Source organism: Ascaphus truei, chromosome 4, assembly GCF_040206685.1.
Source record: "Ascaphus truei isolate aAscTru1 chromosome 4, aAscTru1.hap1, whole genome shotgun sequence".
Lineage (NCBI taxonomy): Eukaryota > Metazoa > Chordata > Amphibia > Anura > Ascaphidae > Ascaphus > Ascaphus truei.
This window is the reverse complement of record NC_134486.1, coordinates 128,647,493-128,672,545: the sequence shown is the minus strand read 5'-3', so window position 1 is coordinate 128,672,545 and position 25,053 is coordinate 128,647,493. Positions and strand designations below refer to the sequence as shown.

Genomic DNA, 25,053 nt, shown 5'->3' with positions numbered 1-25,053 from the left:
GCAATCAATAAAAGAACAGCAAATGTTTTCTTATCAGCGTCTTTGGTACAAAGGACCGGCAAAGCAGCGCAAAGACCTCTGGGACGGAATGGGTCAGGCAGATTAATTTTTTATTTATTTATAAAAATGTTTTACCAGGAAGTAGTTACCTCTTGTTTTCAAGTATGTCCTGGGCACAGAGCTATAACAATACATGCTTACATGAAAAGAACAGAGATTATACAGTCAATTCACAGACATTTCATGGACTGAGAGTTGGAAAATTGGGTACGGGGGATAAAGGCCTGGTGAGTTTCAGCAATAGTGGTAACAGAACAGTCCAACATAGGAACAAAATACAATACTAGTGACAGTGATATGTTTGCACATTAACAGAGAAGGCTTTGTCGACCTCATAGAAAACGGATGCCACATTGGTTTCCTTCTGAAATAATTATTTCACTAAACCATTTGTGACCCCCCCCCCACCCCCCCTTTGGGAATTACTACGTTCACTTAAGGTGTTAACTGTATGAGCAACTACAGTGCAACTGTTTTTCACCACAGGTGGGGAGTTGCTGGGCAGAAAACTCTGGCCACGCCCCTCTTCTAGAAAGTATTGGATCTGTCCATAGAGTAAGGCTATGGCCCCAGTCATTGCACGCACACATTGGAGCGCCTGGCACTGCATCCACCCATTTCTAATGCAACCAGTGGCCTTCTGATTGCTCACGACAGGGGGTTGGGGGTGTGACGGGGGTGCAGCCATGACGTTGACGAAATAATACTGCTGAAATGAAGATACTGTTGATATATTACTGAAATGGACTGGGGGGGTCTCTGGGGAAGGATTGAAAGCGATGTACAGTTTCCATTTTGTAAAGCCAGTTATGTTTTTAGTATCCATTTGTGAAGGAATGTGTGTGTGGTGTGTAGATGGGAGGTTTCTCTTCTAAGTAGATTTACGACTGTGACTAAAGTAACGCCCATATTTCTAGTCAGAGATTATACCAGTTACCTATTCAGAGAAGTTTTAGGCCAGTTCTAACCAGGTTTAATGGTCTGTAAGATGATTGGTTAAGAATTAAGGAGTGGCTAGTATAATCTGCCTAGTAACATATTTTAGACAAAGGAACTGAAAATGTATAAAAGAGTCTGCTTGGACACTCCCTGGCAGAGAGTCTTATAGACTTTTGAATGAGTATAATCATACATTGCAATAAACTACTTATTATCAAATGAACCCCGTTTGTCAGTTTGGAACATTGACAACGTCATGCGGCTGGTTCGCCCTCATTGCTGAACCGCCGCCGTGATGTAGCCGTTGCGCCAAAAGACAAATTTATTGTCTTTTGGCAATGTGGTCGCGCCAACGCATTTTGAGTATGAATGCGCATGGACCGACTGGGGCCCGCCCCATAGACGGCCGTCTCATCTTCGCGCCCATCATTACCACCTGCATGTACACCCAGCCTGCGAGGATCTGCACCCCTGATAAAGGTAATACATACTGAGTAGCCAATTGTACCTGCATCTGTGTAACCTCCCTAGGAGCCGGGCAGGGAGGGTTACACAGATGCAGTTTTTTATAGAACTGAATATGGACAGCCGAAACGATTCAGTATGGCGTAAATCATTATTTTATGGTAAAGCCACGGTGCCCAACCGTACTTTTGCATTTCTGTGGCCGTAGCACGGGTACTTTCGCCACAATTAGCCGTGTATATTTTGGATAGATATTTTATCATAACATTGCTATAATATATTCTCTTCTCTACCATCACTGTGCAATATTGTACAACAAATATAGATTTCTTCAGTTTGAGTTCGTGAGACGTTGGGAGATAAAGCCTGCCCAAGTTCACAATGAGAGATTACACTGGAATTTGAACTTGGCGAACTGCCTTAAAAGCAGCAGTCCGTGGTGACATCCATTTTTTTTTTTTTTGCAGATTTCTTTTACATTAACAGGATTTTATCTTGCCGTATTTGGGGGGTGTGGTTTATTTTTTAAATCTGAAACTTTGTTCAGGAGATACGAGCAGTTGAAATATTAAATGTCCGGGAGGTCAAAATGGATGTCTCCCCACCCCCCAGTCTAAGTTTAACATGGTAACCCCAAACCCCAGAGAGTAAATTAGTAATCCAGCAGCCCTTTTTTTTTATATGTAATAATAGGATTGAATATGATTGTATAAAAAAACACTATTAATAGAGCGGGGTTTCATTTATTTTATTCTGTTGTAATTTTCACCAAGCCTACAAAATAAAATTGCCCCAAAAGTTTACGAAAGTTGAGGTCTGAAAATCTCTCGAATAAGTAATGTATGGTTGGTTTTTTTTCCTGAAGTATCATATGCTATGATTTTTTTCCTCCATGGGTGAATTTCCCAGGTTTGCCAACTTGCATGGACACGGCCAGTAAATAGATACACAGTCACGAGCTTGTCATGTTCAAAAATTGTTTGTTTTGCTTTTCGATGGGTAGATTTGCTTACAGGCAAATGAACGAAATGCTAAACAAATCTCTATGTAACCATGTATACACAGGGTATTTAAATACAAAGTTGAGTTAGATGGATTGCATTATCGACTTGGCAGGTCAGAGGGAACTACAATGCAGGGTGTTACAGTTAACATCACCATGAACAAAAAAACTAACTATAAAAGATATAGAAGCATAGTATCTTAGGGGTACTTATTATCAAAAGTGCCAGCAATGCAGTATGCTGGATTTTATTATACTAAAATGTTTTTGCTGGAAAAAACAACGTGTATGTGCGCCGAGCACGCGCATTTTAAGTGAAACTTCTTTGTCTTTTGTCACTGTTTTGACACAGAAATTGTATTTGTAATGGTGATGTTTTTAATTAAAAATCAAAACACAATTTCAGTGCCAAAACGCAATGAAGTTTCACTTAGAAGTGCAAATAGCTAAAACACGTGTTGTGTGTGTGTGCCAGTCAGTGTGTATGTGTTTGTGCCAGTCAGGGTGTGTGTGTATGTGTGTGTGTGTGCCAGTCAGTGTGTGTGTGTGTTTGTGCCAGTCAGTGTGTGTGTGTGTGCCAGTCATTGTGTGTCAGTATATGTGTGTCAGTCAGTGTGTGTGTGTGTGTGTGTGTGTGCGTCAGTCAGTGTGAGTGTGTGTGTCAGTGTGTCAGTGTGCGCGAGCGCGTGCCAGTTAGTGTGTGTGCGCACGCGCCAGTCAGCATGTGTGCATACGCTAGCCAGTCAGTGGGCGTGTGCATGCCAGTCAGTGCCCGTGTGCCAGTCAGTGCGTGCGTCAGTCAGTGTGCGCGTGTGTCAGTCAGTGTGTGTGTGTCAGTGTGTGTGTCAGTATATATACCCTTGTATAGAAAGGCTGACTAACGTCAGCCAACTAAAAATCCGCGCGCGCACACAGCGCAGCACGCGCCCGGCACTATAGAACGTGCCTTATGCAGAACGATCATAGGTTGAGATAACTTTTGAATGTTATGTCCAATACACATGAGGTTTTAAACAGCCGTACACTGTACTATAAATTTTATCTACGAATAACTCTTGTTTATCCATTAAAATGGATCATTATCCACCAAATCTGCATTTCACCAACTCAGGAGAGAGCGCTCTTAGAACATCCAGATTTGTTATGCTCATTACATCAGTGTTTTCAAAACCTCTCCTGGCGACCCGCGGTTGCACCACGTTTCTGGGACAACCACGTAACATTCTATTAGTATGCAAAAAAGGTGCAAGTGCATTGGTTATTCTCAAAAACTGGTGTGGTTTAGAAAACACTGCAATACATGGTGCCTGCCTGGACACACTCAAGAAGAACATTGTGTAATTCCAAAGCACATAAACGCTAAACCATTTCTTGGTTAAAAAAAAATTTAAAATACTATTACGTCATCTATTTTTTCCATTCATTTTTCTTTAACATGAAATAAAGAATTATTACTGTATTACTACTGTGAAGCGCTATGTACATTAATGGCGCTATATAAATAAAGACATACAATACAATAAAGGACCAAGCATAGCTATCCTCCTTATTTCACTCATGTTTCAACCGGCTAAAGAATTCTCAGCCATTCATTTTCACACCCATTCGAGACTGCACTTTTACGCATATGATCAGCTCTTCAAAGACATTTACAATGAACCAATTTACTGGTCTTAGCACCAAAATATGAGGGGAGGCGGAGAGGCGAGGATGGAAAGAGCCATCTTGCTTTCCACATGCAGAATGGTCAATTCTTCAAATGACGATAAAGGAAAAATCACTGGAAGGCCTGCTCTGTATGTGCTGGACAGACGGCAGAAATACATTTTCAAAATGCAAGGTCTGTATTTATTATATTGGGGTTGGCCATATCAGTCCAGGCTTTCCAACTTTACTGTTTCAGGTGGCCAGTTCATTGCAGAGGCATCTACCTATTGTAAAGACATTTTGTAGCCTCAGATTAACTAACATGCACCAACCCCCCTCTTTCCCAGCACCTTGCGCTCATTAGGAAGTCTTCCGATGAACCGCCCTTGCATTCACTGTGATGGGCAAGAAAAAAGGCAACAATTCTGTAAATTAATCTATCATTTATTATGTGTAATGTACAATCTGTTGTAGGCCCTTCCAGCATTTAAGGAGTTAAGCATAGATGGAGCACTTGAGGAAAGTTCTCACAGTCCTGTGATGCATCCACCAACACTCCAACTAATCCCGGTGTCTGTCTAAATTACCAAGACACGCACATTAAAACTTCAATTCTCTTCCAATGTGTAACAATTTTTTTTTAGCCGTGATGACCTGTATTCAATTTATAGTTTACATCAGCTTTGTAACGACCACACTGGTGTCTTTCATCATTCCAGCAATGTTAGGGAAAGAAAAGAAAAAAAAGTAAAAAGGTTATTAAATCCCAAGAATACACAAGCTGCAGATGTATATTTTGGAAGATTCCTTAAAAGATTTATTTAGAGCTAAATGTATATCATTGTACTTACTGTACAATATTGTTCCCAGACAATTGCTTTATCTCAAACTCCTTAAAACAGTCATTGGTGTTCTTTTCAGTTTGCGTCTGATTTCGTAGCAATCTGAGATGGACTGTAAACAGGGCAAATGAAATAAAAGTGAGCAGAGAAAAATATTCCAAATCTTATTTAGGTACACAGAATATACCAATGGCCAAAATATCATACGGCCATGAAGGATATTCTCCAAAACACTAACTGTGATTGCACAATAGCCACTGTTCAAATGAATGGCATGTAAGAGGCAGGTGCAGACGTACACACAAGGAGACCATTTTGGGGAAATTAAAACATGGCTTTATTTAGCCTGTCACTTTAAACAGCAGTTTACAGCAAAACATATATATAAAAGAAACAAACATCTATCCCTTGTAAGGGCTAACTTACTTCCCCAGTCCCTATCTGCAAGACTGGGAGGAAAAGCCCCTTACCAGCCTATCACCCCAAAATCTCAAGCGGTACCTCAAAGCAGGTGGCCCTTCAGGTCAGTCCCTGGGTCTGGTGTCTGGGTGTCTTGATCTCAGCACAGCCTTTGTGCTCAAGACATTATCTCCTCTGTCAGCACAGTGAACTGTGCTAAGGAATCTCTTGGTCTGTCCCCAGCAGGGTTTTTTTTTTACCATCCTCCGATTACCCAGGTGGAGCTGGTTAATTGACTAGCTGCAATTATCCAGCTCTCTGCTGGATTTCTCAGACCACTAGCGGCAGCTTTATTTAAACAGGGATAAGTCCCTGCTACTTGGCCTTTAATGCGAAATCATAGTTCACGCTTTTGTGAATCCCCCCACGAGCCTGCATAGTACATCACAATATGTCATAGCTTGAGATACAGATTCTACATTCAATATGGACATGCTGACCAGGTCATCATGTGACTCCCGTCATTGCTTTCAAAGAGGGTAATTATATACATTGCAAAGCAGCCGTTTGGGAAATGTTTGTTCAAAAACAGCCAGAATAACTGCTTTGACATGTATGGATGGAATAGCCATACAAGTACAAGTCTACTACATTTTGGTTTACAATTGTCCTGCATTTCTAAATGGAGACTTAAAGACTGCATTTCTGGACGGAGAGTTCTTACATGTAGCCGCTTAACTTTATAGCTCCTATCAAGGCCTTTCATTAGTCGACATCCACTACTTTTGGCTGCAAGAAGGTCACAACATATATCGTATGTGCAGGACAGAAGGAGATGTGTTTAAAAACAAATCTAGATTGTTCTCCAGAGTTAAACTTTCACTCACTAAATTGTGGCCAACCGCTTGGCTTTCTTTCCTTGTGTGTCTAAAGACAGATGTGCTGAAATTTGCCTTGCCTTCGCTGTAGAAGCTCTGCGCATAATATTAATAGAAAACCTTGTTGGCAACCATTTTTCTATTCAATATGGCATCTGTGGTACATGATGTGGGCCTCGAGAGTTTGTTGGAGACTGTGCTCTTCAGCCACAACTGCAAATGTGTCTGGAAGGCCAGCTATGGATAGCAACCTTGTTACTCTCCATACCAGGTTGTCAGCCAGATAAAGCATATATATGTTGTGACTTTTCATCCACTCTATCCCTCCTCTGAACACTCAGCGGACTTAAATAAAGGACCTTTCTACCCTACACCAAACTGTGCCTATGGAGCCAATTTAACATCATCTGGATTGTGAGGTACCTATCAATCCTGTATATTTTACCCTGCATTTTTAAATACTTCTACAGCAATTAGATATAGAAGATTGTGAGCTAAGGGGCAAATTCTATACACTCCAAAGTGGCTGCGTGCGTAGTTTTCAGACAAAAACCCTTATAGGCTTCAATGGGAATTTGCCAGAAAACATCCCAAATCGGTGATTGGACTATATAGATAGTGGTGGATTTACAAATCCTCCACCATAGGCACTTACCATGGTAACGTGATGCCATGTGATGTCGCAGCGTAATTTTTTACGACGCAGCGCTCAAGGAAAAGAACGTCAAGAAGAAGTAAAGAACTACACAGTTCTCCTGAAGAAAGCATCAGATTTTACAAATAAACACAGCTTTGGAAAGGGCGAGGCAAGATCTCTTGAATAAATGGAAAATAAAACTGCAATCAGCACAGGTTGCTGCTTTAATGTATATGACATCAATGGAACAGAAGTTTTAAGGATGCATTACACGAATATAGAAAGTTTTAGAACCTAGCGGGACAGTCTCTTCCAGGACCCCCCCACACCCCGCAAAAAAATACTACTGATAAGTTAAAACAAAATCAGACAAGTAGAATATCTCCACAGTGACCAAATACTTTGGTCAGGGGCATAGCTATAGCCCGGGCAAAGCCCAGTGCCCATGCTCTTGGGGGGGAGGGGGCCCGCTCAGGGTTGCCGACAGGGGGGAGAACCGAGACATTTGCCCCATCGGTCTATCCGACGACCACAGAAGTCAGGGTCCCCTACCTCCTCCAGGCTCCTTAACAGCAACTTGCCGGCTGGATCGGGAGCTGTGAGGGGAGAGGTGGGGGGTTGCAGAAAGCAGGCAGCAGAGGCTGGGGGCGGAACTGAGGCAGAGAGCTGCAGAACTCTGCCCACCCCTGCTCTCCGAGACATCAGAGGGTTGGAGTTACCATGTGCACTGTGGGAAGGTATTTGCTGTGTGTCAGTCTGTCAGTGTGCTTCAGTGTGTCAGTATGCTGTGTGTCTGTGTGTAAATGTGTCAGTTACAGTTTGCTCTGTCAGTGTGCTATTTGTGCCTCATTGTCAATCAGTGTGCTGTGTGTGATTCAGTGTCTCAGTGTGCCGTGTGTACCTCAGTGCAAGCAATGGAGGTAACACGTGATAACAAAAATTAATAGAATTTAACAATAGTAGTATATTGAGCTAAATGAAATAAAGGGAAAGAGCAATAATTACATTAATAAGTGGTTTTGTTATCTGGGACGGTCTCCTAAAAGGCACAATGCCAGACAGTCACCAACGTGACATCACACGGAATCTTGTTGCCATGGCGACATCATGACGTTGCATTACCATGTCACCGCGAAGCCACGTTGGTGGCGTCCGCAGCGGATTCGGACGGAGGAGGGCGGCAGCTACAATGTACAGTGCCTGAGGGATTTTCAAATTCGCCGCTGGACATTACACAAAAGGGGAAGGCAAACTTTAAAAAATATATATTTAATAATACTATAGGTGTCAAATATGGGCGAACGACAGTTTCCCTGATGTGATTTCTTAAAGAAACAGTCCAAGCAGCACTTTAAAAAAAAAAAAATTTAATTTGGTTTTAATATACTGTATACAGCATTTGTTTACCTAAACTGCTAATCGTTCTTCCGCCATCGATCAGCAAAGATCCTGCTTCCCCAGGTTTACGTAGGTAAACTACAGCAGCTACAATGCATTTTTATATTACGAAGGTAACATTATATATTGTTACATTTTGCAGCTCAAACTGCTGGGAATATTGCCAACACATGATAACAAACAGGAAAGTGTTGCAAAGATCTTGCACTGCTGGGGAGGTGGCTAAAACTTGCTATAGAAATCAAAGGATGCTCAGTATATCAAAACTCATTTTTTTTTAAAAAAAGGGCATTTTTAAGAGTTTAATTAAAAGTTACATTAAAAAACACACGTAGGATAATGAATAGATTGCTCCTTTAAACATGTCGTCATTGTCAATTAGTCGACTTTTGTACTACAAGTGATTCTGCCTTTAAGCTCAGCCAATCTGTCTCCAACAATGCAGAGGGTTGTAAACACAAAAGCAGCAAGGGTTGTAAAGAAATTAGTGTCAAATGTATGGCTCCTTCAAGCAGATGTTAGCATGTTGCAGCTAGTGAAGACAATTCAACAGCTAATGCCACGCTGTAGTCAGAACGATTGTTTTATTTAAGTTGTTAAAAAAAAAAGTACAAGATATACAAGGAGATAAAACGAATTATCAGCCCACAACAACTTGATTTTGCAACCTAGTTCTGTAAATTTTGTGGGACTGTAATGAGGTAAATGTACATTTAGCAATTACAACCCAGACAAGAAGAGGTCAACAACCTATAGGTGAGACCAATGCACTTGCTTGTGTGTCATTGTACTGTATCTCTTAAAGGTGCAATCTGTCCTACTAACTACTACCAACAAAATTAGCCCAAACACATTGACATGTTAAAGGGTTAAATGCAGGTGACACAAATGTATATCTTATTTTTAATACGTTGCCAAAGTTTTTGGATAAGTATGGATTGAGCTGTTTGGCTTCCTTATCTCCTCTCATATCAAAAGAAACAGCCTGTACTTCAATAAACCTGCGATACGCAGAGCCTAAGAATTAATCTTCTTTGCGCCATGTCTGCGTTGGTCTGATGAGAAGAGAAATTTATGGAGCAAGCAGGAGGTGTTGGGGCAGAGCTACATTTGCATGTTGGCGAAGGTCTATGTACAGTACTAAGAAATGTGCGGCTTGCGTTTCTTCTCCTCGCTTTGTGCTTTGCTCCTTAACATTAAAGATGGCACAAATTGTTTTTGCTGTTCTAGAACAGCAATGTGTATGCAACAAATTCCACAACAGCATAACAAATAAAAATATCACATTTGAGCACATTAAAGTCACAGAGAGATCTGCACTTTTCCCCATTATCTCTTAGCATAGCTTCCACTGCAGCCACGGATTCTGGGTAATAACGAGCAAAAGGTTATAGTGTGTGCTCATTTGCATCTTGCCTATTGTAACATGGAGCCCCATAAGGCTAAGGCCCCGCTCCCTCAGTCAGCGCGCCCGCACTGCAGACAGGAGGCGCGCTGACAGACACAGGCCGCGATATGTAGGGAGCCGGAGCGGGAGGGGGGTGGGAGTGGGAGGGGGGCGTGGTTTGAGCGGAGGGACCCGCTACTCCACCCCCTCCCTCCACGGGCTCGGTCTCCCGGGCTGCAGGAGGGTGCTGCTGCGGGCTGCTGGAAGGAAGGTAAGCTCCCGCTCCCTCCCCCCCCCTCACACACGCTAATACACACACACACACACACACACACCCCTACCTTGTGTAGGATGCTGTCTGACAGCTCCCGCCCCCGCCGCTGATAGGCTCATCAGCGCACCACGTCACCACTCGGGATCACAATTTTCTTGCATCCCCTGGCGGCTGACGCGTCACAGCGCGTAGTGAGCTGTGCAGCGAGGGGGGACTGGGACCGGCTCAGAAGGATTCCCCTGCTGGTGGGGAATTCTCATGCGGCCGCCCGCGCCGCTGGGCGCAGCGGGTCCCAGCCCTAAACGTATGCCTGCAGTATAGCACTGCTTTTTCAGCACAGCCCACAGATAAAGAATTGCATAGCCAGTAAACCTACTCAGAAAGCAATTTCAACCTTTTGGGTAAGAAATTAAGCGGAGGGCACTAATGTCTTGCAAAAACAATTTAATAAAGCTACATGTAACCTTTCGGTTGCTACATGTAACCTTTATCAAGGTGAGGCCTACCTTGATAAAGGTTGCACGTAGCAACCAAAATGTTGCTTTTCTTTGATTTATTAAATCGTTTTTGCAAGACCGCAGTGCCCTCGTCTTCATTCCTTACTGCAGGAGTGCACAAACTTTTTTAAGTCACGCCCCCTCCCCGCCCCCCGCCTCCCGCCTCTTACCTGCACTACGGCATCTCATCTCTGCGGCCTCACGTTGCCATGGCAAAAAAAGGGGGTTTCATCAGTGTGAGAATGGTGAGAATGGTTATACTGGCTTTGCAGTCTGAAGATGGGATAGGATTCAACCACATATTAAATAAGTTATGGTGGGTAAAAAAGTGGGGGGGGAAAACCCAGCATAACAAGCCTCAGTGTAATAAAAAAAAGAAATAGCAACTGCCTTCCTCATGGCTATCAAAGGCATGTACAGAATAAGGAACAAAGATCATATTGCAAAGATCCAGCCCTGGCGAAGGGAACTTCAGTAATAAAGTTGAATGCACAGTGGTCTCCAACAAGTTAATAAGGCAAATGGGAGGACAAGAGGAAATTAAATCACAGGTGGGACAAACTTAGCTCTGGTTCCCACAGCGAACTACTTGTGTGGGAGAAATGATTTGGAATATCCTGTTCATGATCAAATAAAAAAAAATAAAAAAAAACATTATACTGTATATATATTTTATTTTTTTTACGTTATGGTGAGTGAAAAAGGCAACAAGAAACCTCCACCGTATTGCATATAGCAAATAAAAAGATCACTTGTGAGCACATTCACATGTCTTAGGCAGGTCTGCAACCCTGCCTTTCACCATTATCCCCAGCATACAGTGCTCCCACTGCAGCAAGGGATTCTGGGAAATGACATTGTATGTCTTTATTTATATAGCTCCATAAATATTCATAGCGCTTCACAGTAGTAATACATGTTGTAATCATATAAATAACAAATAATATAAATAACAGGTCATGGGAATAAGTGCTTCAGACACACTGTAAGATGCAAATGAGCACACAATGTGTCACCTTTTGGTCTGAAAAATCATTGTTACATGGAGCCCATATAGAATAATGCTCGCTGTTAACACAGCTTTAAAGCACAGCATGGGAATCAGATGCAAAGCGCGCACACACACACACACACACACACACAAACACACAAACACACAAACACACCTACCTGAATCCGGGGCTCCCAATGTGTGCTAGTTAACCTCTTTCCTTCCTCAAACATAGGGATAAGGTAGCATTTGATGTTTAAGAAAAAGTATTCGAGTAGTGCTGCATTACAATGCATCAAGTGCAAACAATCATTTATTTTTTCTTCTAGATAGAGAAACCTGAAAAAGGCAATAATTAGCAGTGTTGCTTCTTTTTAGGGTTTCTGAATAGAATACATTTTGGCCTCTTCAACAGCCGCCACAAAATGTTCAATGAAAAGGTATTTTTATTTTTTCTAAATATATTTTTAGACCCGATCATACCCAAGAATGACATCACTGGCAATATGTCCCTTGACTTTCAGAGTCCAAAACATTCTAATGAGCATAGTTTGAAGATTGTTGACGACGTACCAATTCAACTGTAACCTTCTTTTTTATGGCAGAAGAGCCTTAAGGCAGAAATTAGTTTAATATATTAATTAATATTTCAAATCACTTAAAATTACTAGGAATTCCCTTAAGCTTCTTGAGTCCTTAAGGAATTGCTTCACCTGGTCATGCCCTAGCACCAGAGTTGAATTATTAATTTTTATTTATTTTTAAACAACCCCGATTAATAATATGCTGCCCCCAAATACCCCACATATCTTATAAACAGTAGATAAACGACTACATTGAGCAAGAAAACCATGCATGCTATGTGGTTTTAAATCAGCAGAACAGGCTGTATTGCATTTTTTAATTATTACAGGATTGAAGCTGGGGCTTTCCAGAGTTGAACTGTTAATTTCGGTTACGGGAGTCCCCTCCTTCAAGAGATACTTACCTCTGTAGGGGGTGCCGGTATCGTTGTAAAGTTTAAATGTCCCGCTCATGCAGGCCAATAGGAAGCCGCACCGCATGACGTCACAGCTTCCTATTGGCCCGCATGAAGCGGGACATTTCAAGCCATTTAAGAACACTTTCACGGCCTGCATAGATACCGGCACCGCTACGGAGGTAAGTCTCTCTGGAAGCAGGAAATTAACACAGTTCAGCTGTGGAGACCCGCTACTTCATTCCTCTGCAATTAAAAAAAATGCAAAATGTTTAAAATGCAGTGGTCTGTTCTGCTGCTGGAAGGGCAATGGCAGGCAAGAAAACCACAGAAAAACATTAACTGTGCAGACAAGAGATAGGGGGGTAAGTATAAAGGGTATAGCAAGAAGAGCAGCAATTTGGAGACAGGTTTTCGTAGAAGTTCAAGTGGTAGATTCTCAGTGGAATATTTTAATGGCAATTATCAAAAAAAAAATGTTTTGATTTAAAAAAGGTGTACAGTGCACCTAAATTGGTATTAAAAAAAACTCAAGAATTAAAAACCCAATTTGTAAATGCAAAAATAATGTTTTTATTTAGATACTAGATATTAACAAAATGTAAAAAAATTTAGGGCAAAATGGTCCTGAATAAAATGCATAAACACATCTGATAAAGTGCAATTATAACAAAAATAGCAATGCAAACACCAAAAAAAGCCTTCTTACTGTACATATTTGTCAAAAACAAAAACAAATCTGTAAGCTGACACCTTGTATCAGTGGTTCCCAACCCCAGTCCTCAAAAGGCCACCAACTGGTCAGGTTTTAAGGTTATCCCTGCTTCAGCACAGATGACCTAATCAGTGGCTCAGTCATTTTGATTGTGCTGAAGCAGGGATATCCTTAAGAGCTGACCTGTTGCTGGCCATTGAGGACTGGATTTGAGCACTCCTGTAAAACCTTTTACCATGGAAATGTTACAAGTTTATAGAATACTTGTACAAAGTTGATCACATCGTGACGTCACACAAAAGGAAGCAGCCAGAGGAAAATCTGACCCCTCCCAAGTCTAACTTTAGCAAATAAATGAATAGCTTTTTTTGTGTTAAAAAAATAAACAACATCCAGGTGAGACCCCCTTAAAACATGTCACTGGGATTAGTTCACCTTCCTCCCTGGAGGGATCGCCTCTTCCTTAAATGTTCAGAAGAACTCCAGAGTAATCAAAGAATCCCACTCTGCTTTAAAACATGGTTATTAGCAGCGAGACTGGAATTATTTCCAAGCATCAGTTTTCTTAAACACACACTGTACACAAAGACATACACAAACAACCAGTGCCAGCTCCTCACAAAATATTTCTAATACATTTACATGAACTGCAGGGCCTTCTAGCATTAAAGGGATTAATGGTTGTTTTCAATCATTACAAAGGGGAGGATTAACAATGGCAGGAAGTAAACAGGTATTGGGGGTTTTTGAATTACGATTTCCTAAACACCATCACAAGTACTTAAGTAGGAGTTAGGTTTCCGAAGAAATATATTTGATTACAAATAGGAACTGGACTTGGTTTGGGTCAGGTACTCAACATAAAATTCATTTGCCACCTCATTCTTAAAAACCACAAACTTGTTAAAATTCTGCACATTCTTAGAGAACATAACTAACGTGTGTAGCACTGTTTCTACCACCCTATGGGAGATGTGGCGGCTACTTAGTGTGTGGTGCTTTACCTGTGGCTCACAGGAGGCCTGAACCTCCGCTGCTGAGAGCCTGGGGTGTACCCGATTCGTCTGATGACAGCGCCTCCACCTGTGCGGGATCCTAACAATGTTGGATAACCCAGTCACAGGACCCAATGTAAGAATTCCACACACTTATTGAAAACAGTTTACTGAATGCAGATAATAATAATACGTGTAACCATATAACACCCACACACCAAATAGGCCTTGCACGGCCGTAATCCCCACAGTGCCCTCCAACACAGCGGCCACACCCTGATGGGATATCACCAAAGTACTGAGGTGCCCCATGGCACCTAACCACCTGGTGTCCACAGAAGTCAACCCACCCAATATGTGCGATAGCACTGCCCACAACTAAAGTGTTATTGTTGGTGCACTTGGAGATATGGTGATACCTGCCAGGCGCTCCAGCACCCGGTAGAGCCCACTATAGATAGAGATGCGTCCAGTCCCACGCCATTGCCCTCAGAGATGGCGTCCGCCTCCATGTGGGATGGTATACAGCATGGTGATCTGGTCCCAGACCACCAGATGCCAGGTCACCGCGAGTCTTGGCTGTGTCCCTCACGCATGGTACTACAGGGGCAGTGTCCCTATCTACTGGGCCTGTCCCTGCAGTAGCCACAAGCTCAAGAGGGAGTCGGGCCTAGCTGGGGCCCAAGGGGGGATCTGCCCTAGTGCAGGGGTCACAGACACCCTGCACACTCCCCCTCCCCCTTCCGTGTCCCAGCTCTGACTGAAGTGGTCTCCTAAACGCGCCAAATGTATCTATTGCAGAGCAGGAGATCTTCACAGCCCTATTGGCTGTTGCGCGGCATGTGACTTCAGCCCCTGGGGCTGCTGGGGGTTGTAGTCCCCGCGAAGCACCTTCCCTAGATGACGCCTTGCACTACGCATGCGTGCGCCATCAGGTAATGGCCGCCGGCTATGGAGCCTCTCTGCGCATGCGCGACTCCACTGCGCATGCGTGCATAGTACCATGGTGGCGCTCTGCAAAGGGAGCCGCCGGTGACTAACGCCTTGCGCAACCTCCCTGCTCCTATCGTAGTTCCCCCGCTGAGCTGAGGTAAGCGGGTAACAATGAGAGGGGCGAGGGGGATGCCCAGAGGGGAGACCTGGCCACACGTGTACACTGCGAATACACAGTACCTGTTAATAACTTCGCTATAAAACATGGTAGGAAAATTGGTGACGCAACTTAAAGTTTGCAAACAGCAAAAAACGTTTTTTCGTGGGGGTGGGAGGTGAAGCGACAAAGTTAGTCATAAAAGACTTGCAAGGTCCCATGACCAATGTGCCGGTGTCATTGCTTATGTGACCATGGTGTTATAATCAAACGTTCGAAAAGACTCAATAACACTTGTAAGAGGTTGCCCTTTTTTCACAAGTTTTGAATGAACAAAAAAGCGCGGCCAAAAAAAATAATTAGCAAAGCAAAATGTGACAGCGTCGTACACATCACAAGTAAAAGGGCACTGAACAACACCTGTTTTGCACTTCACTTATTATTACATAAACATATATTGCACCTCCACTTTTATTGGTGCTGTACCGGGATTATAGAATTGTAAAAAAAAAATTTAAAAAAAATAGTTACGCCCTTTTGAAAATTTAAATGATAAACCATGTAATATTCCAGAGAGAGAGGGGGCAGCAAGGGGAGAGGTCTTCTATGGAAGGGAGAGGGGACGTAATAAGGCAGGAGAAGAGGCAAATGTCGTGGACAGAACATGGGGGCGTTTAGGGATACATTTGGGGGTTATGGGCTGAGACGTCAGCGTTATTGAGAGCTTTGGAAGTCAGAGCTAGGATTTAACATTTTCTTCTGGGGTGTATGGGAAGCCAGTGTAGGGATTTGCATAGTGGATCAGCAGAAGTGGAGAGGTGAGTGAGGCAGGGGAGTCTGGCAGCAGCATTTTGTATGGATTGGACATGGGATTTACGAATAAGGGGAATGACAACTAGGAGAATGTTGCGGTAGTCACTGTGGGGTGGAGATAGGATAAATAATCATTAAGCAAACATCAGTGAAGCATGAAATCTCCATTTAAAAGTGGAGCCACATTGACCAATTAAATTCCCGGTTACAAATTGTGGAAAGATGTGAACACTTTTTGTAAACTAATCCATGCATGTAGGCTTGCCACAATGTTATGCACAGCGAGACATTTCCTATATCCTATCCAACATTAAATTGATCACATCTTTTGGAAAACCTCAGCAATATGACAACTAACTTGCCAATGTACAGCCAAGTCGGCTAAAATTAATTTAAAGCAGCAATCTACCCCGGAAGCGGACAGGAGTTAAAATGTTAGCATTTTAAAACCGTGCGCATGTCCTACATTTTTTTGTGTTAAAAATTATACATTTTCTTAATATCTAGCTTCTCAAGTTACCACCGACCGCTCTGGGGAGGCCTCCATTTTAACATCCCAGCCATGTAATATTTCAAACGCTACTATCTCCTGAACAGAGCATTGAAAATAGAGAATCAGAGTTAAAAATATTGCTTTGATATGAATTTTGGAAACATTTCTTGGCATTAAGCAGTGTCCCCAGATCGGAGCCTAATGACTGATACTATGCCTATGACAGTATAACATCCAATTACCCCTAGAAGATTAGGAACAACAACAACAAACATCCAAAGTGTCCCAGAGATTATTCTTTTTGAAGACATAAAATGGATAAATTAAATATTTCAAGATGACTCCTATGGCAGTAAATGTTTGAGTGATTGCACCCTCTGTATGGACCTACATTTGGCCATTAAAGAGGTTAATTTCTGCGCTCCAAATTCACACCGTGAGCTTGGAGTTTATTTTGATAATAGTTTATGGTGATATTGATATATTCCACCAGATAGGTATAACTAAACCTCCAGGTGGATTCACTATAAAATTATAATTGCAGTCATCTCTCTGCATCGATTCTAGATCATCTCTACATCTAGATATGTCTGTCCCATAGATTGACCATACCAATCCCATACTATTTATCTGTTCCAATAAAGGGTTTAAAATTCTTACCAAATCATTTACAACCTCACCGAGTGCATTCTACAGGGACTCTTTTCTCTCTTTTGTGCTACAAGCCAGGCAACACTTTAATACTAATAAATGAAAGGTGTTTCTAAAAACGCATTAAACATCCAAATTGCTCTTAATAAAAGCCATAGAAATCTGCGCAATGCCTCGCATACATTTTAGATTTTCGAACCATTTAGATCAAATTAAAGTGAAGGCTCTCTCGCTTCGTGTATTCCATTATGTGTAAAAAGTACACAGCGTACATTTACACTGAACAGTAGAACAATAATGATTTCTTGCCCTGAACCACTGCTCTCAGATCCAGGTTTTCCACTTCACTGACCACTTTAATCTCTTCTGCCAATAAAGATCGAGAATGTTTCTTAACCCCCTCACTGGCACAGGTGCTATGTCAGTAAAGGTGCATTGGCTCATCATAGGCAACCCCTATTTTGAAATAGATCCACCAAAAGGGATGAGCGGAACTGTCAAAATTCAGTTTCCCGGGCTTTCCAGTCAAAATTCGTTCCGCGGTGTAAAATCCGTTGTCGGATTGTTCCAGTTTCAATCAGTGCGGATAAATCCAAAACCGCCGTGGTATACAATCCAGACGGATTTTTAAGAATCCAATCCACGGATTCCATCATCTGTTGTCGAATTGTTTGAACACGGATTATTAATCCACCATGTGAATTGTCAGTGATATAAAAAAAAAAAGGCGGATCGCCCTTTTTGAGACTGATCCATGGAAACCTGCAAACCAAAAGGAGCTGGCCGATCTGGGGGCGTGGATCCAAATACGCATACAAATCACTCATCTCTATCCACCAACACGGCACTATGCAAAAAAACTATAACACATCGTTTAAATGCTTTTTTATTTTTCTGCTTTTGCCCAAGTCAATCACCTGCTTCACTGTGATATTACCCAATAGTTTGGGGAAAATATTGCTGTAAAAACCATTGTTTCACAATGAACACTGGAAGTGTGGAGCCGCTGCAGCCTGGTACCATTTTGCCTTTTTGCAGGTGGTGTTCTCCCGAGTACTTAAATATGACTCCAATACACATCACAAAACCCTCCACAACATCCCTCATCTCCGGGGCTTACTTAACAAGCCCCGAAGCGGAAAATCCCCACCACAATCGGACAAATTCAAGCCAATGGAAGTGTGCGTCTAATTGCAGCATTGGGGCTTTATTCAATACAGTAAACTTCTTTTTTTCCTTGGGTGCCATTGCAATGAAAGGTTGGCGTTACCTTGCACACTGAGATTCACAGACCAAGGATTCCAGCAAAATGTACTCTGTAGTATTTTGTTAGATGATGTTGTATTATAGGGGCCGAAAGATAGATAACTCAGGTAGCCGTATTTGATAAATGCTAACGGATCAATAATATAGAAGTATGGGAAATTTGGCTTGAAGAGTAGTGGATTCAAGAAATCCATGTTAGTTGGTCTTGGTAAAACATATAGACTATATATGGATGTAAAAGTTCCACTATAATAGTCACCGTCTTTCAAAAACGGTTACATACGAGCAGCCGTAACGCAAGAGTGTGGCCACCCACATCAAAGCAGCAACTCCTAACTATCATTCCCTTCATTTGATCAATATCACAACTAGGGGGAGAAAAGAGACTTCAACCGTGATACTTTCAGTTTTGGGAACACTGCGGTTCACAAGATACTTCAAGTGAAGGTAACAGTATTACTTCCTATTTTATTTTTATTTTTTAAAGGGGGTTTAAATGGCCATCCAATAGAAAGCCTCAACCACTGATGTTGTGGCTTTCTATTGTTGGCCTAAGATTTGGCAGCCATTTTGTTTCTCCGTGGAGGGAGATTTAAACCCGGTAACTCGACCAGTAAGCATCTCAGGAACAGGGCGGTTCCTGGAGCTGAAAATAGCAGAGGATTGCAGCTGTAAAGCAGCAGAACATGGTGACAACTTATTGTTTATTTATTTAATAGGTTACATTCAGCTCCAGGAACCTCCTGCTATCAGAAAAAAACGTGCTGTGGCTTTTCCTCAGAAGTAGTTTGGCTCTGGAAACATTAAACTACATCTGTAAACAATTTGCACTTTCAAAAAAAAAAAAATAAACAAATACTGGCAGTTTCAGTTCCATGTACTTTAAAGTATGAAAACTAGAAGAAAACAATGAGAGGAATGGAAAATGAAGTTAACTAGAAGAGCCATATTTTCCCTTATACGCCAGCATCAATTTTGCCACAGCTTCCAAATCTACAGCATTTTGCCTTCTTTTTTTTTTTTTTTTGCCCGTTTAACGCTTAAATACTTTAGCAGAAGCTAAAAAGCCATTATAAATATTAAGATCACTCCTATGCACCCACGAGGTGAAAACACTCATGTTTATTCCATCGCATCACAAACATCAAGCTTCTAATTGTAACATCTGACAAAGCAGGGTGAAACAAGTGCCTGATATAATTGGCAAACAAATGATCAGTTCAGTGTACCTGCCTATTTATATCTAGTGACAGAGCATGAACTGCAGCAGGAGCAGGCGGTTTCCATAGCACTGCTAGGCAAAATGGAAGTGGTTTTCCACCGGGGTTCATTTAAAAAAAAACAAAAAAAAACACCTGTGGAATTCTAAGAGGGGTTCGACAAAAACAGAATACATGGGAATGATTCACTTCGTAAGCCATTGTTCATTATACTTAGCGATATATATTTTTATTAAAATAAAATATGTTCTTTTGTAATATTAGATCAATAAATGTGGCTTGTTCTAATAGAAAACACAAGGGGGCCTTATTCTACACCTGACTTCAGTTGGGATATTCACCCCAAAACAGTTGCTCAGGCAGATATAAAATAAGGCCCAAAGTATACCTTACTACTAAATCACAAAATGGTTGAAAACCACTATTCTGTCGAGTGCCTATTTCACTATGAAAAGGTTCAGTTGAGCGTAGAAACATACAGCTGTACCAGACATTATTGCACCAGTTATTGTGCGTTAAAGCTGCAGTTCAGTCTTTTTTTTTTTTTTTTTTTACATTTATTTTTTTACTTCAATAGTTTTATGTGTGCAATCTCTAATTACCTAAAGAACTGTATAGCTGCAGGTCAATTCGTTCTCCATGTATTGATAGGTCGAAATTTGGTGACATATTAAAAGCTGGGATTTGTTTATATTCTGCTTGTCAGTCAGTGGAAGCTCATGAATATTCATGAGCACTACTGCACTGACATGTGCTAGAGGGAGGGCAGGGCTGACAAAGGGGTGTGCCAGGGCTTGTGACAGGACATGAAGGGGCAGTGCCTTAGCAAATGGCTGTTAAAATAGAATACAAGAAAATTGGTCTTTCAAAGTTGTTTTTTTAAAAACAGAAAATGCTAAAAGTATTTTTTCTTACTACAGAACTGATTTATTAAAAAAAACACACATGCAGGATATTGACTGAACTGCAGCTTTAAGGTGCCAATTTGTGCATTGTGGTTAGCAAATCGTGAGATTTGGCAACTCGCGGCTCTATTGAATTGTATTGCAAATCACCCGGTGAAACTGCCGACCTCTATGTTGAGATAAAATCAAATAAATGCACTCAGCCATGTAACCACTTGTAAACAAAACTTTTAAAAGGAGCAATTCATTTTTAACATGGGTTTGAAGCAGGGGGTCTGCAGAGCTGAACCAAAGGGGAGGTCCGGTATCTCAGCAAACTTTAAACCTCCCGGGATATGCGGGCCAATAAGAAGCTGAACCTGATGATGGCACGACTTCCTATTAGCCTACAGGGCGCAGGAGCTTTGAAACTCGGCCACTATGTGAACACTGCTAGCCGAGCAACTACCAGCACCCCTTTCGGAGGTCTGTATCTGCAGAAGCAGGAGGTCCCCATAGCTGAAATGAATGGGGTTCAACTCCAGAGACCCACATACTTCAATCCCATTGTTACATCATTTTTCTAATTTAGGCCCAAATGGCTGACTTTGGCACAACAATAAACACCTTCTGTCTTAAATAAAACATCCACTTGAAAAGTCACTACATCACTGTATTCTGAGCAGTGAGAACCAGCAGCAAATCCAGGGGCTGTGATATATAGGAGTGCCTACAGTTTTCTACCCTTTCCCACAAACCAGAACTCCGCTACTCAAAGCAAATGAGTCATCATTACATGCGCTTGTGACTTACCAGATCGTGATTTTATGATGTCGCTAAACTCGTTGTTCTGGTCTCCGTCAGGTCTTTCCAGCTGCACCCCGACCTGGGCCATTTTCAGATTAGCCACAGTGATCGATTTCGGATAATTCCTCCAAGATTAAAATATCATACACTTAATAATAAAAATCATAAAAATAAGTAAACAAAATAATCCACGTTGATTCAGCTCGGATGAGTAGAAAATGCGGACTTGGCTGTAAAAACCTGCAAGAAAACATGCCATGAAAAAATAAATTAGTGTTTGATATTTTGATTGGAACACATTTATTTAACCTTCAGTGCATTATTGTTTTTGTAGACCACTCTTCTAACACACATGTAAGGGGCTAATTTGTGTTCTTACATTTTTAAACAGCATGTGGATCCACTATGTGGATTGTCAGTGATAGGGGGGAGAAAAAAACAAAAAACGGATCGCCCTTTTTGAGGTCAGCAAAGACCAGATCATTTTTTTCTATCTACAAATCTGATGGCTCTTTACAAATTACGATTTTTAGAAAGCGAACATTTACCAACAGCTTGCTTAGAGTCAATAGTCAGCACCCAAAATCTCAAATAAAAGGTATTCCAGTAGGGCAGTTCCTACGAATACACAAGAACTGCACTACGAGTACTGAATTTGAGAAACAAGCACAAGACCTAAAACAGCGATTTCAACTCAGGGGCTACAGCAGTGGAGTTTTGAAAAGAGCTTATCGACAAGCTAAATTTATCCCTCAACAGTCCCTTTTGGCCACCAAAATACCTGATGAACCATCTAAACTGATCTGTTTCATTGGTACGTAAAACCAACAATGGCCCTACATATCTACTATCCTGAAGAAAGACTGGCATGTTTTATTGCAAGACCCTAGACTCAAGAAGGTCCTGAGAAGGACCCCTACCCTTGTGAGCAGAAGGGGAAGACCATAAATGATATTCTGGTTCATTGCCATTATACCCCATCTACTCCTAACACCAGGCTTAACAGATCTCAAACCAGGGGTCATATAGATGTTCGACTTGCAAATACATAAACCCTCCAAAAAGTTTGAAAATTATGAAAACACTAAATCCTTTGAAATACGTCATTTTATGAACTGGAAAACCTCTGGGGTTATCTATCCAGCTGAGTGCAGCTGCAACAAAAAGTATGTAGGGAAAAGCTGCTGGAAATGTCGCCGCAGAATTTTAAAGCACATGGGGACCATACGGAATAAAGTAGATGCACCTGTTGCAAGACATAAATGTGCAGGGGATGCTAATGCACTACAATTCAAGGCAACATCGACAGCGTCATCCCTAAAAGGAAAGGGGACTGGGACAAAGAACTCCTTAAAAAGGAAGCTAGGTGGATCCATACTCTCAGCCCAACTCAGTGAAGGTTTTGTTTTTGCTCCTTTTATTTAATACAATAGGAGATCCTTTGAAATTACTAAGTGTGTTATTAACTCTTCATAGCTGTAGTTACAGCCTGGATTTTAACCCTCACCTCCACTTCCTTATACCATGAATCTTTTATCAGGTATAGGATATCTGATATATGTAATTCTATTTGGGGCTTTCATTTATTTCATGGTACAGTACTTACCTTGTGCCCCCTACTATATATTTATATGGATTTAGATAACATCATTTATTACTTTGTTACTTACTACTTGTCAAACTACCGGTAATACCACTAATGAATTTCAATTTAGTAATTATACTCTGACACTAATTAAAGCCATTACCAAATCCCTGGTTTGGGCAGTCTGTGAGAGGATGTGTTCTTTGCTCCGCTGGTTAGCATGGCTATCAGGAGCTATTTAAATCCGTGGTGTGGCGGGCAGGGGGTTACCTAAAAAAACAAAAAGCATCTGAGCGACGTGAAACGTGCATCAGGACACGTGGATGACGTCATCGCGTCATCCCTGGACATTCGGTCTGAGCATTCGGGGGGCTCCCGTTACTACATTAGTTAAGTTATCCTTAGCAGAGTATACCCGTTCGAGCTTTTATATAACATTTTACTAGATATTGCTATTAGCACAAGCTTGGAATGTGCACCCTGCTATTAGTGTAGCGTTCTTCTCAGTGTGTGCGCTACCCGGTGAGGAAGCACTAGAGATTTCTGATTACGAGCTTAGTTTCACCACCTTGCATTCCACAATGCTACTAATGTCGCTGTAGTGTAAGGCTGCGCTTAAAGTGCCCGCGACGACACGTCGCTCCAAAACAAAACAATTGACTCCGTCGCGAGCGCATATAGTAAGCGCGACAGGAGACGGAGCAACCAAAAATTTGGAAGCCGGGTAAATTTGATTTTTTACAGACTGTCGCCACATGTGACTGTCTCTAAACCAATCAATGACCCCGTAGCTAGCGACGTCGCTGAAAGTTAAATTATAACTGTCGTGGGTGGCGACGGCATCGGTCGCATCGCCAGCACTATGAGCGCGGCCTAAGGCTACGCTTATAGTGCTGGCTACGGCGACGTCAGGCTACGGTCGCAGGAAAAATCAAATTGAGATGACTTCCAGCAATCGTGACCAAGCCGTCGCTCCGTCACGTCGCGCTTACTATAAGCGCACGCGACGGCAGCAATGCATTTGTTTTGACGCAGCGTCGCATCGCTGTCACTATAAGCGCAGCCTAAAGCGGACACACGGTTTGTTGCATTGGAACCAATCAGATACTGGCTCTACTTAGTCTAGACTCTAGAGTCTCTTGGCTACTTTGTGTTTATGGAATCACTACCTCCAAATCCACATTGCTACTATTGTAGCTCTAGCTGTGTGTGGTTATTACACTGCAGATTCACATGTTAACTTCAATTAACCCTTCAGTTGCTGGACTAAACCACTGCAGTAGCAACAGACCAAGATTTTGCTCTCTAATAACTACCATAATGTTCCTGGTATCTTTTTAAATAGTAACTATATTGAATGTTACCATCTACCTGGCTATAATTACTAGGTTTTCAGGTCTGTACATAGTGAATTGGCATACTTTTGAACCAATTCCAAAGACCAGAAGGATACATTCCGCCGTTACACACCATGTAAATTTATATCAAACCTGGATATAAGCAGACTCTAATCGGCTAATTGGAAGATTATAATTAGGTGCCACTTATTATTGTGAACACTCTCAGTATTTTAGCCACTTTATCCATTGTTCTGATTGATTTCTCAGACCTACCCTGGACTAGCTTTCAATTATTCTTGTTCTTGCATATAGTTATATTTCGTTCACTTATTTTATTGCATTACCTGATAAACTTTAAGGTTTTTTTTTTGTAACGTCAATTTTTATTAAACTTTAAGTTTTAACTCATTCACTACTCGATCACAAGTGCAACATTGCAAAGCTTGTCCTTTTTCTGCCTTTGATTATCCCAAATCCTGGATGCACCTTGATCCCTTTTCATTATATGCTGAGCAGAAGCTGTTCTTTGTACTATAGGGGGATCTAAAATCCAAAAAGTACCATTATACGAGTATGTATCTCAGGAACTGGGGAGCCCAGAGGCTGAAAACAACAGACGTCTGCGCCAGGGACCCCCTGATTCCCATACTGTAAAATAAATAGGGGGGGGGGGGAGGACGACTTAGTAGTGGGGACAGCTGCTCTAAGGGTAAGCAATTTACATCCATTTTGACAATTTTATGAAATGTGCTGCTGGCCCATCTGGCAGGGAAAGGGTTAAGCCCTGCTCCCCGAAAT

At 41.8% G+C, this 25,053-nt stretch overlaps 1 protein-coding gene across 2 annotated transcripts in view; it reads right to left on the bottom strand.

Moving 5' to 3' along the window:
* UTRN (utrophin) overlaps positions 1-25,053 on the bottom strand; it is a 678,467-nt gene that overhangs the window by 634,747 nt on the left and 18,667 nt on the right. For both annotated transcript variants that reach the window (XM_075596593.1, XM_075596597.1), the window contains exon 2: positions 21,337-21,570. In XM_075596593.1, coding sequence (XP_075452708.1) covers positions 21,337-21,418 — 82 coding nt within the window. In that variant the 5' untranslated portion in view covers positions 21,419-21,570. The remainder of the gene's footprint in view (positions 1-21,336; positions 21,571-25,053) is intronic.